The 16,315-nt window shown below is 38.4% G+C and overlaps 1 protein-coding gene across 7 annotated transcripts in view; it reads right to left on the minus strand.

Moving 5' to 3' along the window:
* The window catches only part of BNC2 (basonuclin zinc finger protein 2), a 391,851-nt gene that overhangs the window by 8,477 nt on the left and 367,059 nt on the right, over positions 1-16,315 (minus strand). For all 7 annotated transcript variants that reach the window (XM_084629725.1, XM_084629724.1, XM_084629728.1 and 4 more), the window contains one exon: positions 12,861-14,827. In XM_084629725.1, the coding sequence (XP_084485851.1) occupies positions 12,861-14,827 (1,967 nt within the window). The remainder of the gene's footprint in view (positions 1-12,860; positions 14,828-16,315) is intronic.

The raw sequence follows: 16,315 nt of genomic DNA on the forward strand, positions 1-16,315 counted from the left end.
ACTCAAAACAAAGCCCAGAATATGCGAACATATGCTAAGCCAATTTTTTCTTTCTCAAAATCTCTGCACACTGAAAATGCCGGGTTTCATACAGCTAAAATCAAAGCATGAGAAGTAAAAACTTGGCTAAGCAAAGCAGTGTGCATAGTTATGAGAGAAAGTCTTTGCCTTAGCTCTGATGTTTCTTTAAGAAGGAAGTAGTAGCCATTTCCCCCTATTTACTTTAAAAATGAATGAGAAAATAGTTCCTAGAATTTAGTTAGCACCTGGAATCTGGTTAAGAAATGATTTTTCCATTTGCAGTTCTAATTTTCCTACTGTCTAAGTTGCTCTTCAATACCATCTGGCTGTCTTACACACACACACACACAAAATAAAAAAAATCCCTCCATCCATCCAAGCCAACATAACATAGATCAGAAAGACACTAAAATCATGGATCCATTGAAGTCAAAGGTAAAACTCCCATGGACTTCAGTGGGGCCAGGATTTCACATAGATATTTTCAGTTTTAAGCAGATTCTGTTTTCTTCTTATCTGATTGTGCTTAATGTGCCTTGGGTTTGGTTTGGTTTGAAACTATGGTGATTTTAATATGAGCAGCCTGGGCAATAACATTGATTCTTGAGGCTTTAAATTGTGTAGAATCTGAAAATATTAACCTTTCACAGGAAGAAAATCCAAAAGGTAAAATACAGTTCAGCACCTAGTAAAAAAAAAAAAAAAAAGTAAAGAAGTGCTTATTAAATGTAGGAAATGAAGGACAAGCAAGTTCTCGCAAATTAAAGATGCGGAACCCAGTCATTTCAATCCCTTTCAATATGAAACAAATCATTCACACTGGTCACGAAGACGGCTCCCGCTACACTCAAATTATTCACTTGAAGATAAGCTCCCACCAAGCTCTTTAGGGGTTTAACTAATTTACTGCACAGATACGGCACGTCTGTTGTAATAACAGGTAGGATGTATTGGGGTCGACCATTTATCAGAATTAGACTTCTTTTCTGAATTCGCAGTGAATTATGCTGCCTAAACTGCTCCTCTTTCTCAGAGCTTGCCATCCCCTTACGGCCCCTAATGTGGCAGGCAAACAAAATTGACAGTCTCATCTTGTCAACAAGGGGTGATTCTCCTGAGAAGCCATTTAACTTCGCAGAGGAAGCAATGTATTAATGTGCCTGTCCCAGGAATGTTAATCATCTTCAAGCTCCCCATAACTTTGACATGAACAAAATCACCAATTTTGTTTACTAAATGAATCGTAATATGCTAATAAGAGAGCATGACATATATGGTAAAGCCAAACAGATGGTTTGTTTACTCCACTTTGCAACTTTATAAATGTTGTAACTCTGAAGATGTTAGTGAGAATTATTGGTTTGTTGGCAGAGGCAAACATGCCTTTTGCATACTTAATCCAGAGCTAGAGTCAAAAAACAATTTGTCATCACTGTGGAATGCATAAAAAATGTTAATGTTGAGATGGTATTTGGGAAGGCAGAATGGCTGACTATGTGAGTGGATGCTCAGGTTAAATATGGAATTGATATCTGACTGCCATGTTTTCTTCCCATACCATGTTTTAGTAAAATCTGACAGGTTGGGGATTCTTGAAAGGCCCAATAATTCAGGACATACCTGTTGAGGTGTTAGTGAGACGATCCTTACCGAATGAACAGAATTATCCTTTCACAACAGCTGTGCGTGCTCAGAAGCATCAAGGTCATGTCACACTCTTAATATATAACTATTGTTGCCCATTAAAGATCAAAAGATATTACAAATGAAAAGCATAACCACTGGAGTATTTGCCAGAGTTACTCAGAAATGATATAAATTCATTGTAACACTTCAACCTCACACTTTACCAGCTGCCTGGAAGCAGAGTCTTATGACAAAATAGCCAGCACTCTTGTCTAATATCTGGACTAGTGAAGAAAGTTTACATTAAAAAGATTTATCTCACTAAACATTTCCAAAGTGAGCTAACTAATTATAAAAATGTTACACAGCCAGAATTTAACCTCATTTGGAGCATAATCTTTCAACATGAGTTGTTGGTGTTCAGCACTATTTAGAATCAGGCCATTTGTCCTAGACTGCTACTAGACTCTACCTGAGCCTTCAGGTGGAATTCCTCCCAATGCGGAGCATACCCTACAAGATCCTATACACCACGTATCCACCTACCACGTTTTACGTGGTACTTAGGGTTTTGTGCTGGCCCTCTGTGCAGGAGAATTTAACCCTTAAAGAATACAGATTTCCTGTAGGTATTTGTTGTTCAAATAATACATGAATTGACATTTATTTTTAAAATTATATTTTTTGTAAATATTATATATACAAATTATATCCTTGTAAATATTATATGATCCAACACTCATAATCAGTCATTTTTTTCTTTTCATTTTATTTCCCTACCACAGTAGGCAAAATGCAATGGGTTTGAAGGAATTTGTGCAAACTGTCTCTTCTGTTTTACATCTCACCCATGAATTCTACTCTGAATTTCAGGTTTGAGTGAATGCAAAATCTCAAAGTGAAACTCAGTCTTTCCTGAAACCAAAATATATATATTTGTCAAGATACTGGTGCAAAGCAACACATTAGATCAGATTTGCTTGGAAGGTTCACAAGCCTTTCAGTGATTTTATTCTGCTGTTCTTTTATTCTATTATCTTCAGTGCAGAGCCAATCCTCATGCACTATTCACCCTGCTTTGGTTATCTAAAAATGCTGGATTTATTTATATAGAACCAGAAGAGATACATAACAAAACACTATGTGGAATTTCAACAGGGCTTTCCTATTAGTAATTTTACATTACTAAATAAAGTACAACTTTCAGGTCAACTGATAGCTGATTATCCTAAACAATCATACCAACTCTCTCCACTCAAACCCCAACTCCTCAGCAATGCCAATCCTCTGAGATTGTTCCATACATACCATTGTCAGTGGTTATTAAATTTTCAACTTTTTACCGAGCCACAGGAGACCATGCAAAGAGATCTAAGGGAAGTATGAGTTCAGTTTGCTGTCCAAGGATTATTTTGGAGCAAGACACATTAGCAGCCATCCCAGCCTGGCGCTTATATCTCATTTGAAACATCTACTCATTCCTGACCAACAAAGAAAATTTCAATAAAGTACTTTTACTGGTTTAACAGCAGTGAGCTCCTGGGATTGTCAAAGTGCTCAGTCTTCTCCGAAGAGAGAAGGAATCAGCAGCTCAAATATAATTAACCTTCCATTCCCAATGCAAACTGCCACGCACAGGAGCTCTGCAGTCTATTAGTGAAGTTATAACGGCCAACAGGCAGAGGCAAAATTGGTCAAAAAGTTGGCTGCTGCTGTCATATTTTTAGAATTATGATTAATGACACTAATAATGTGGATGATTACTGATATGTGTATCTCCTGCAGTTTATCATATTGCACTGGCTGCCTACGTCCACAATAAACATGATGCTATCATTTACCTCTTTATTGAAGGCAATCCTTCTCTTGAAGGAGCACATTCTAATTACTTTGTAATGTTTTATGTCTTAAACATTTTGCAGCTCTGGACCTTGCCAACTGCTTCATGTCTGCCATTGATTAATTACAGAATGTTTAATCAAAATTTAGAACCTAATGCAGTCGTTTATGAGTGTGCTGCAGTGCCAAGGTAGTTAGGCTCCTGTCCCAAGTTTGAAGAGTGGTGGGTTCAAAATGAAATCCCAGAAATGTTCCAAGTGCCAAAGAGGGTTTTTTTTTAAACCTTAGATGTTTTGAGTTTGCCAGTCCTACCACTGTTGACAAATGGAAGGTTATCTACCTGTCTGGTAGGCTTTTTTGTTTGTTTGTTCCTATTGCCTTTTTTAAAAAATGTCTTGATTTTTCCCTTTATGTCTTTGTCGGTGGAGTGGCCTCCCAGCTCCACTGCAAGCTTTCCTTGTGGCAAGAGCCCTTGCAAATGCCAGTCAAGAGAGCGTAGTTTTGAAGTGGTTAAACAAGTGAAAAATAATTTGCAGGGACAAATACATAAGTTTTTTTTTAATGTGGATTTTTATGGTACTGTCATACAACCATTCACCGTTGAAGTTAAGTGTTTTTTTAATACCATTACTGAACTGCTGAAATGGATGCTAATATAGCTTGGAGTGCTAATGTCAAGGCCTGGTAATAAAAAAGACAGACTGCTGAATGAAATAATTTCAAGTAAAAAATAGAACAAAAGTGCTCTCGCTCTCGCTTTCCACTTTTATTGAATTGGGACTGACTGAGCCAATTGCTTTAGAAGTCTGTAAAACACAATTACTAGTGAGCTGACTGACCCAGCAGTGCCCCCTCTGTGACAGAACAGACTAAAAAGGCTGCAGAATTAGTGCTGCTCCCATATCTGGCTATCAGACCTGAGAGACTTACTATTGAGGATCTACTGTCCTCGATGGCAGCACCTGCATCAGCTACATGCATCTCCTTCTTAGACCAAAGGCCCATCTTACCTTCTCACGATAGACCTGATTTCTCTCCCTCTCCATTGTATTTTTAGATAGTTATCTATCAATACAACTAAAGATGCATAGTTTTTTGTTTTTACATGTTCTGTGTCAGACACAAAGGCGATAGTTAATATTTATGGGCCGCAAAATTAACTGTCTTCCATTTATATTTTCAGCTGTAAACAAAGTTTAATTGTTTTTTATTTTGGCATAGCAAAGGAAAGGTGAGAGAGAGAGAAATGTACTGAATTGAAAGTGGGCAACATTTTTTCTTTAGTTACTAAAGTAAGTAATAAAGTTTGTAAAGTACTTAGTCAAGATCACTAATGCTTTAAAAGTACCAGCTTTTTATAATAAATTTACAATTTGTGTTTTAGGTCATACAGTTTGGCATGGGGATGGAATTTAAAAAAAAAAAAAACCCAAAGAGGATGAAAACAAAATGACATTAAAAAAAAAATAATTTCCTCAACCCAGTTCCACCTCTTATCTCTCTCCCGCTCCATCCCAAATGCTTTATATTTACATACATATACACCAAAGTCCTTTTTTATTCATAGCGTACATTTTTGGCAAACACAAAACTCTTTCATTTCTCTTCCATGTCCATTTATATGAAGCTTGTAGGTGCCTTATGGCAAAAATGTTAAATTATTTCTTAGGCAGTATCTTTAAGGAATGCTTTTTAGGGCAAGCTTAAATATGAAATGAGCTCTTAATTAAAAAAAAAAACTTTCTTAGCACAAGGCAAAGTGCTCATGTAAAAGATGATGCCGGGAACTAGGAGGCACAAGTTAGAGCTCTAGGATTTCATTAGAGGACATACTGGGTTCGGAACTTATGGCAACTAATACACAGTGATCATAACTAAAATGTCAACATACACACTGTCACCGTGACCACACAATGGTATCTGTGATACCACAACATTACCTGGCATTACATAGACCCTGGTGTGGTCACTATTGTGTAAAGGTTGACTTTTTAATTGTTGCTACTGTATGTGAACATACATTTGATGGTCTCCAGGCTAGTTCCCAATGGACATTGGGGACCCATGTTACAAACACTCCACATAACTTGACACAGTAGGCAATCTTTATTGAAGAGAAGCTCAGGATTGAAAAACCTGTAGGTCAGGATTAAGGATTAAGAGACTTTTTTGGAAACTTGCACTTACGCTGCATATTCTTCCGTTGACACAGTCATACATGTAATTTTCATAGAAAATTATGAGAGCTAAACATATAGAGCAGAGCAGGACAGGGCCAGCCCTAGACCAAATGGTGCTCCAAGTGAGGAATGTCTTTGTCGCCCCCTCCATTTGTTAAACATTTGAATACCTTATCTTTTATTGCATTTGTAGCCCATTTCATGACTTCGATGCACGAATGCATACATGATTTCTCCCAGTCACACAAGACAATAAATTTCCCTTTTATGGCTAACAACAAAAACAGCACCCCAAGCCCAGCACCCCACAAGCCCGGCACCTCAGGCAGTCGCCTGGATCGCCTGCCCCTAAATCCGGCCCTGCATCAAGGGAAAATATTCCTCCATATGTGCCATGGTTCAGTCAGTGCTTTTACTGACTTAATTATGTTTACCACCTCTCTTAATGCTTGTGGGTCAGTGAATACTTAGCTTGACTTTGCAGGTCACTGAAAAGTCCTGGATTTACTTTTTCAGGTTGACACAACAATATAAAATCCTGTGTTGTGCGGGGCAAGTTTAGAAGATGTAAGCTTTACCTTCATTTTCAAACTAATACAACAATAATAAAATGATGGTAATACATGTCAGTACAATTCCTTACAGAGTGAAAAAGAGAAAGAACTTCCTCCACAACACACCTGATCCTGCAACCCTTACTCAAGTAAGCAGCCTGGTGTTACATTAGGGCTTCTCATGTAAATAAGATTGGGCTTGTATTCTTTTATTCCCCACTCTTCTTTCACTTCATCCTCTACAATAAAAATGAGCTGCTACACAGTAGCTGGTAGATCACTCATATAAAAGTTAATTCATTCTGTCCTTCTTTCTGTCTTCCTTACTCGGACTGATTATATCATACTCTGCATATAGTCCCACTGAACTACCTATAGAAGAAGTTACTACTCAACATAAGGGTCACAGAATCCATTTCTTTACAAGCCAGGCTCTCTTGGGAAAGAAAGACGTGTTTGAATGTAAGCAAACAAGCACATTTTAGTGAGTTCCCAAGGAAACCTACTGGTTCATAGCATTGTTGAGCATATCCACATATTCTTTTTAAATTCCTATACCAACAGCAAATGTGTAAACATGTTCAGATTTGAAAAATAACATAGCAAAAACCTGTTTTGATTGTCTGGTGACATACAGTTAATCAAACAGATGTCTTAAAATGTTCTCTTCTTGTTATTAGTGAAGGGAAACAAGCTGTATCTGATGGCTAATGATATTAGGGGAAATATATTAATAGTCACCATAAACTAGTGCTGAGTACCTTCTTGGAGCTATCTGCTCCTAAAATCGCGTGCATTTCTTGAAAAGCAGTCTCTAAAAAGTTTTTTGTATAAGTTTCCAAACATAGCGGGATGATGAAAAAAATGGATGCTTTTGTGTTGAGGAGGTGATAACAGGAGGCAGGTAGCATGTTTTTCACATCTTCACCTCTGTTGATAATGTATGCAGTGGCTCATCAGAGGTATCTGATGTTAATTTATTCAAGCACACCTGTACAGGGCTGGAAGTCAGGTAAGCAGATGAACAAAAATCTCTGCTTTTTCAATACAGCTACCCAGAGGCCTATATGAGCACAAATTTAGTTCTAGAGATGTCAGCAGGTTTTAATAAACTAAATACAGATGTCTTACTCCATACAAATCAAGGAGTTTACATGTTTAAATCTGGACTGATTTAACTAGCAATCAAATGTCAGGATCACACTTGGCACCAATAGTTGCCTCATATTTATTTATAAGTAACCCTAAGCAAATATTATTTTGTTTTAAAATTTGTTCATAGGCTGAATTACCTTTCCCACCTTGCAGAACACACACAAATGCTCACTTTCTGAGAAAATTTAAAGACAAACCTGAACAATTAATATTCTTATGTTAGTCAAAGAAAGGCAAAAAGGGAAAGTTTTGTCTTTGTAACTAAACAGGTATGCAGGAAATACATTTATTTTCCATATAATTAAGGCATGGAAAATGGGGCAACATGTCCTTATTAACCCAGCATTCCAACCTAGTCCTAAGTAACAGAGATTTTTAAATTGATGGTGCCAATATAAAATAGATTTTAACTTATTAAAATGCAATAGGGCTGATAAGGAGTAGGACAGGTGTTTCTTTTCACTGAAATACTTACATTAGTTTACCATCAAGACCTGGTCAGAAATGGCACCTCTGATTTCACAGGTATTGAATCTGAACCCAAGCCTTCTTTAACTCTACAATACTAGGTTAGGGATGGGAGCTGAGTTAACTCAACTACAATATCTTTTCTCTTCACTCTCTCCCACCCCATCTGCCTACCATCTCATTTCCTCTCAAGCTGATTACTGGAAAGACTCCCTCTGCCACCCAAGACATTTGGGAACTTCCCTATCTCCACTGAGCTGGAAAATAACCTCTTTCTATCTGCCTGCCTGCCTGCCCTCACCTCGACCTGATCTATGGCACAAAAGAGCTTACTGAGTCGCTGGCCCCAGAGTACTGGCTCTGAGGAGCAGCCCATCCATTCTGGCTTACTTTGTGAGGCAGGGACAGTACCTGTTTAAGCAAGACCGAGAGGGAGGCTGGGGTGGAAGAGCAGGGCCAGGAGGGACTTACTCTGTGAAGACTCCCATCACTAGGGTGACCAGATAGCAAGTGTGAAAAATTGGGACAAGGGATGCGGGTAACAGGTGCCTAGATAAGAAAAATCCCCAAATATTGGGACTGTCCCTATAAAATCAGGACATCTGGTCACCCTACCCATCACAAACCTTTCCTTCATCACAGACCAGCCCCCCTCCTCCTCTGCTGGCTATGATTCCCTTTCCAGAAACAACAGTCTCAACTAAAACTTCTCCCTTTCTCCCACCCAGATGCACAAACTGTACCCGGACGCACATTCAAGCCCAGCTTTCAGGCAGCTGTCCAGCGTATCCTCCTCCCTTTTCTCCATCTCCTTGACCACTTTCCTCGAATGAGACGTTTTCCTGTCCCCAGGCAAACCTCAACCCTCGCTCCTGTCTGACACCACCGCCTTTGGCATGATTTCTCTTCTCTTCCACTCTTTGTTGCTTTCCTGCCAGAAGGCATACCCTGTGAGGCTCCAATAGCAGAAGAACTGAAGAGTCAAAAATGCCTGAGCTGCTGCAAGAAGGAGGGAAGGTGAGAGCAGAAACAGTAAATGATTCCAAGAACAATGGGACTGAAAAGAAAGAATGAACAAAAGCAAGCTAGAAAGAATGAGTGCACTGCTCTCTTTAGGAAGGAGATCAAAGTTAAAGATAGAGATAGCAAAGTTTGTAGATTTCATAAGCACTTCTGGTAATGGGTGGGAAAGGTGATGAACAGAAAAGCAGTTCAAAAAAGAATCCAGACACTGTGGGGCTTAAATAATAAAAAGCAACTTCTTATGAATTTTAGAGGGATAACAGAACCCTGTGGAGACTTCTGACAATAATTGTAGGGTTTCTACAAAAACAACAAGGAGTTCGGTGGCACCTTAAAGACTAATAGATTTATTTGGGCATAAGCTTTCTTGGGTAAAAACCCCACTTCTGTCCCTTTTTCTGTCTGCAATATCTTGAAAAATTAGGGGATGCATGCATGGGGAAAAGTATCCAAAATAGGTATATTCCATGTCAGTCTCTCTCTCTCAGTCTTCTGTTCACCTTCATCTGATTTTAGATAGCCATACTGTGTCAGACTCAGTAATTTTAATATAGGACATCCCTGCATATAAATACATCTCAGGAGATATCCAAAACTTTCAGATAAAAGGGTATTTGAATGGTAGGGGAAGCTGACCAGCTGCCTTAGGTAACTAAGGTTGCACTGTGGACCTCCATACTTTGAAAGTCAGTTTTAAAAGGGCCACACTCTGGGTCACCAACTGGAGCATCAGGGGAGTTTTCTGAGCACACACTAAGCCTGGGGAACATAACCAAGTTTAGATTAACTAGAGTTGGGTTGCACAAGGTTATACATTGTACCAGATGCCATTGTAAGGGGGAAAAAGATCAATCAAAACTATTTATCACCTTATTAAACTCAACCATCTTCACGGCTTGTTTTATTTTTTAAAAACAATTGTAGAAAAAATTTAAATAAGGAAACCCCACTAAATCCTGCAAGCCACATGATGGGAAGAATCCAAAAGTTTTTAGAAGGTGGTATTAGAAATACCTCTTTAATTTTAATTTGCAAGGACTGCAAAGAACTTTTGGATTCATCTGGATAGTCAGAAATATTCAGTGGAATATATGACTATCTACGCAATCAAAATGTGAAGACTTATTGTTACATACACCTGCCCAAATAAATGTCACATCAGAACATGACACGTATGTCCAGGCTTACTTGCTATGTACATTAGTTGGATATTTCTTATTTCTGGTACAGCAATTAAAAGTGAAATGGTTATAATTAGGTTTTAAAGTTAATAGTCCATTAAGGTGACTGGAAGAAGTTCTCACTTCTCAATGTTATTGCTTTCATTATTTGGCAGCAAAGCCAATAAGACACCATAGATTAGTTTACATCTTTGAGGCTCTGTCTGAAACCCAAAAGGCTAGGAACTTAATGATCTAGGCTTTTTTTCCCTTTAAATAAAAAAGATTCTTTAAAAATCAGCAAAAAATCCTTCATTGGGTAGACTACATGGCTTGGATAAAATAAGACTCTCCCTTCAACCCAAACTTGAATAAAACAATTTTTTTGACGATTAAATAAAAAGAATGTTTGATTCATTCTCATACCCCTCCTTTTGCACACGCTTTCATTTCTGGGCAATTCTAGACTTCCTAGTCCTGGCCAAGACCAGACATGGAATTGCTGAAATACAGTGAACAATAAAGATGGTTTCTTATGATACTTCCTGACCAAATGTATGCAAGAATTATCAGAAATCTTGTGAGAGTTCCTGGTTTCTGTAAGTTTTTTCCAGACAAATTCTGCAGACCTGAAAGTTTTGGTGAGTCTCAAAAAGCATCAGATTTGAAGGCTCATCCAAATTGTACCTAGCCTTTAAACCTTCTCAAGTACACTATCACAACCTTAAATCCTCAGAACTTGTGGATTTCTGTTGTCCCAAGTTATCAAGAAGACTCACATAACTGAAACGTATTCTGAATACTATTTGTGAGGTGAAACTGGAAAGATGTTCCCATGCTGAGTACAACCCAAACTCATATGTAAATAATAATTTTATCTTTAAGAAAGCAGTCAGCATTTTAAGTTTATGAATCATATATTTCACTTTCATGGCTTGCTCTCAATAAGCTAAATCAAAGTATGTTATATAGTTCATGAAATACTTTCAAACTGTGCCCTGTCTTTAAATGTTCAGTTCTCATAAATACTTTACACATGTCATCATGATGGTCTTTTTCTCCTAATATATGTCCACTGAACTAACTTCTTTATTATTAGCCTAATCTATCAAGTTAACTGTTTCCTGATGAAATTTAACATTCCAAATAACATTCCAAATCCTAAACTAGCCACTTCTCTTTTTGCACACTGAATACAAAACGGGGTTTACTTAGCACATGACTGACATTTTATAACTCATTTGAGAAAACACACAGACTGAGCCAAATTCTGCACTAACAAATCCTCTGCAATTCCATCAACTTTAAGGACACAATGTATGGTATAAGTGAGCACAGGATTTCACTTACTGAAGCCCTGAACCTGATAGGCTCTTAGGTCCAGCTCCACTGAAGCTAGCAGTTCTCCACAAGGCTGGATCGACTGGCAAGACAGTGAACTTAATTTAGTTTTAGGTGTTTGATTTTAATTGATCTAATCTCACTGATGAAACAAATTTTTGAGTTTATTCTACTCTATTTACAGTTTTTTCTAATTTATGTTCACATTTTTCTATTTAGTGGATCTCAAAACTGATATGCTGGAACTAGACTCTCCAAAAAAAGTGAGATTTGGCTTCCTAACCTTCTTCACACTAAATTGCTTTTATTTTATATTATACCCTGTATCCACATGCAAACCCCAGAAATTTCAATGGAACAAGACACAGAAAATGTGCGTGAAATGTTTAGTTGAGTTCAATTTCCTTCCTCTCTCTCTCTCTGCTGAATTTTTACTCTGTAATGAAAATAACAAACAAACAAACAAACTCAAGTGATGAATCACTCTCACCATCACAACACAAACCCAATGCTGTGAACCTATAGGGGATATTTCATTGTGTAACAATATATTCATCATCATGTCTGAGAGCTTGTTTTCACAAGTATGGAATAACTGTGTTATCCTACCACAGACCACCTTGAAAAATTCCATTTATATTACATTTTCTTTAGGAATTAAAAAAAATATTTTAAAAAAGGCCAAAGAGGTTTAGGACCAGCTGCTTCTGTTTAAGCCCAACTGTTTCAGTACTGATGCAACATAACTACAATGTGATGTCATCTGAAGACCCAGCAGAACATACCCTTAAAAATATGTAGGGGTCTAGTGTCCCCTTTCTGCATGTACATTACCCCATCAGAATGAATCGGAGTTGCTCACAGTCAGAGAAGAAAATAAAGCTGGACTGAATGGTTATATTAGGAAAAAAAGATACAGGTTCCCCCATGGAAAGAGAGAACCGTTTCCCTAATGTTAACATTTAATTTTGTTTCTTATAATTGTTTACAGGGCAGAATGAATATCTATTAATGATTCCTATTCATTTGTACTTAAGCCTACAGAGATGGGGGTTGTTCTTGTATCCTATTTCTACAGTTTTTTCCCTCCATCCGTCCTGTTTCTATGTATCAATGTGTATGTGTGAGATATTTCTGTTGTATATAATTATTATATATTTAATAGAAGCTTTCCTTGATCGGAAAGATGTAGGGAGAAAAAGCTGAATGTGTAAAAGCTGCAGCTTATATACAAAAGTGTATACACAACACACACAGACAGAAAGAATGACATTATCTAGCCAATCACATAAGACAATGACATAGTATACATAAATGTACATTGAATGTAAAACAATGAAAACCTAAAGTGATTAACACCCCTTCAATGCCAAGGGGGCACGACTGTCACTTGCCATTACTGTGTGTGTCTCTCTATTTCTTCATCTACCTAAAATTGGGGTTTCTTATGTAATTTGACACAATAATGTAGAAATTAATTACTATTTACTGACCTGTCTCTGCTTCTCCGTGATGGGAAGGCAGCGTTACAGCCAGCCACTGTGCAGACGTGCATCTCTTTTAAATGAACATTCCTGTAGTGAAGCTTCACGCTGTAGGAACTTTTGAAACTCTTCTTGCAGACGTAGCAGATCTTGGGATCTGGGCTGGAACACAGGTCACCTTCTGGAGAGAACTTCTGAGGGCTGTTGTAGTTGAATGCTGACGTGAAACTTCCATGAAGGGCAGCCACACTGGCACTGCCGCCATTATACAGTCCATATTGGCTCATGTAAAACACATCGTACGCAGGGTCTGTAAACTCTTCCTTCACCTTAATTACATCCCGGTGAGAAGATTCACTGTGATTTTCATCTGGCATCTCACTGTTCATCATAGACTTTTCACTGGATTCATGAATGTGTTCATCACCTTCCATGGATTCCTCACACAATTTTGGCTCTGAGGATTCTGACTCGTTTTCATAGTCTCTCTCATGCTCTTGGTCTTCTGAGGTCATGCTGTCTGCCCTTCTTAACTCTGTCCTGGAAATGCATCTGCTTCTACCGTTTTTAGAAAAGTCTTTCACAGACAATCCTGGGCTCATTTCCTCCTGCGAATGGCAGTGATTGTCATGACCAATATCATTAGCCATTGTGCTGTTGTCATTAGCTTCATCATCTTCATCGTCAAACTCGTCAGCCGTATCAATAACTTCCTTTTCTATTTTAACTGGCATGCTTGACTTCCTTGGTTTCTTTTTAGGGGCAAGGTCAGCATTAGGCTCATGGGTAGGCATCACCAACACAGGTACCGATGACTCTGAAGGAAGAGGAGGATGCTGCTCCACTGAACCACCTGTTGGTATGATGGGACTGGTGGGTAATGAGGTTGGAGGGCTCACCATCTCTCCAGGAGTAAGTAAACTTCTGTAAAAAGGAGGAACAGGCTGGACAGTCTTTAAAGCTGGAAACACCAGCTGGCTAGAAAGAGGGTTCTGTAGTACAGGGTCTAGTGGGGGAGTAGTAAAACCCATTGGAGGCCGACCAGGGCTCGTTAAGGTAAGACCGGATTTTGTACTTGCTATGACGGGGGTGGCAGCTCCTGATGTAGCACGGATTAGATCTTTGTCTCGGTTGTTCCTTAGCATAGGCATGTGAAGGCGGGGGTTAGGGTTAGCACTGTGACGATTGCGACTTCTAAGAGAGCTGAAGACCATGTTGCAGCCTTCAATCGTGCACCGGTGTTTGATTTTAAGATGAACTGCATTGTAGTGAATTTTGAGAGTACCTTTGTCATAGAAAGTTTTACCGCACGCATTGCAGAACACTCTCCCTTTTCTTGACGCCGATCCCATTCTTCTCATTCTGTGAATCCTAAATGAGCTTTTCGTGTGCTCAGTTTTGGACAAATCATTAATGGGTGTCGATGTTTGAACAGGAGACACACAGGCTGGCTCAGTTTTGGGTTCTACATTTGTGATGCTGGTCAAAGCATTCCTGCTGGATGTCTGCTCATTCTTGAAAGGAGTGGGAGAAACTTCAGATTCACTGCTTTCATTATATTCATTTTGGGTAGAAAGGCTTGGCTCACGCAGCCTCAGAGCAGGCTGTTCCAGCAGGAGGCCATTTGGAGGCAGCCCCAGCAATGGAGCAGAGACGGGATTTATGTACTGGAATGGAAGCAGAAACGCAAGGCTGTTAGGGATGTTTTCAAAGTGATGAATGCTGGAAGGGTTGCTGTTCTCCAGGTGAGCAAGGAGACTCGGGCTCCTAGTGCGATTATTGCTTTCAATAAAAGTCCTTATATCTGAATCTGTCTTTGAAGATGGCACAGCCACAGCCTGCCCTTCTTTTTCTTGAATTGCCATCAGCTCCACGATGGATTTGGTTTCTCCAAATCTTAGAAACTGCTGAAGGGTAATAATCTCTTCTTCCCTGGACATGATGGCCCAGCGGTCCAGCACCTTGCCTGCAGCATCCTAGAGGCCATATCAAAGAAACAACAAAGACAAACACAAAGAAAAAAAACTTATTGATTCTGCATAATTATTGAATTCGATAGAAGGTGCTCTGCTGCCCGTACATGAAACACTAAGCTCAGAAAACAACATGCAAACAGTGTTAATAGAAGTTGATCCACAAAGCAAACTTTTCTGCCATGCAAATGTAGTAATTAGAGTCACAGTTAGAGAAACAGATTGAGTTTAATAATGTCAAAGCAAACAAAATGTAGACGACTGGGGCTCTGTGATCTAAAATGCCCTCAATACTGCCATTATAACAACATGATCTATGTATTATGCAACTGCTTCGCAGACATTAGTTTAAGACATGAATTCTTGCTGTGCAGCCCACTGTAAATACAGAAAACTGTACCTTAATCCTTACAAAATGGTGACACTATAGGAAAGAATGAAATAAATGCATTTGATAGAATTACCTCTTAAATGTAAGGAGACATAAGACTGAATTCAATTAGGAGCAATCTTGTAAAATGCATCTCAAAGAGTTTGAACCAATACAATTAAAAAATAGCATAAAAATATTAACCTACATTTTTCCACAAGAGCAATATATAAAATTGCATTTACTGCCAACGCACATCAAAAGGCTGAAACTGGGGGGAGGAAGGGAAACATTGCTTTTGAGTCTTACCAAACTGTTACTGGCAATTGAGTGCAAACTTCCAACCTGGGTTTGATTTACACTTAAAATATAACTTTTTTACAGTCTTGTTACAAATGACAGTTACAAATATTTAAAAAGTAAACATTTGATGGATGTGGAGAACATAAATGTATAAAAGTGTTGTCTCTTAACATCACCTTCTGATAGCAAGGGAAAAGTCCAGAGAGAGTACACATCAGTAATCAGTAGACTCTCTGTTGTTAAATATACATTAAAAAGCATTTCACACTTTCATTTTTGCTAGTAAGTATGAGATTTGCCTGAAGGTAGAACTTAAAAATTCTGCACTGTAATGTCAGGCAATCCATTCCAGCATGTATTGATAAAAATGTAATAAAATACTTACATAATGAATAGATTTTATCAACATCTCTCCCATTGGGCTAATGCTGGACATATCACCACCTCTGTAGCTACCAACAAACCCCGTCCCACGACCATCAAGCAGAGGTGCCCCAGTGTCTACTGCACAGAACTGCCAGATACCTCTGCATGGAACTCCTCAGTGCTGTATTTTTGTTTTTTTTTAAATCTTGGATCCCAGATTTAGAGCCCTGACTAAACATTTAGGATTACCCTATGCAGCAAAAATCATCAGAAGTGGTTTGAGTAGAAAAAACAGTGTATTTATATGAAAATATGAAAATTATTTTCCACATTGCAGTAATGATTCTAGGTTTTTTCACATTAATTTTATAGCACTGTAAATCACAATTTTCTCAAATGATGAAACATACACTTAAAACTCTGGCTAGGACTGGTTTTGCTTATTTTAGTTC

Source organism: Lepidochelys olivacea (genome assembly GCF_965140295.1).
Source record: "Lepidochelys olivacea isolate rLepOli2 genome assembly, chromosome: 5".
Taxonomy (NCBI): domain Eukaryota; kingdom Metazoa; phylum Chordata; order Testudines; family Cheloniidae; genus Lepidochelys; species Lepidochelys olivacea.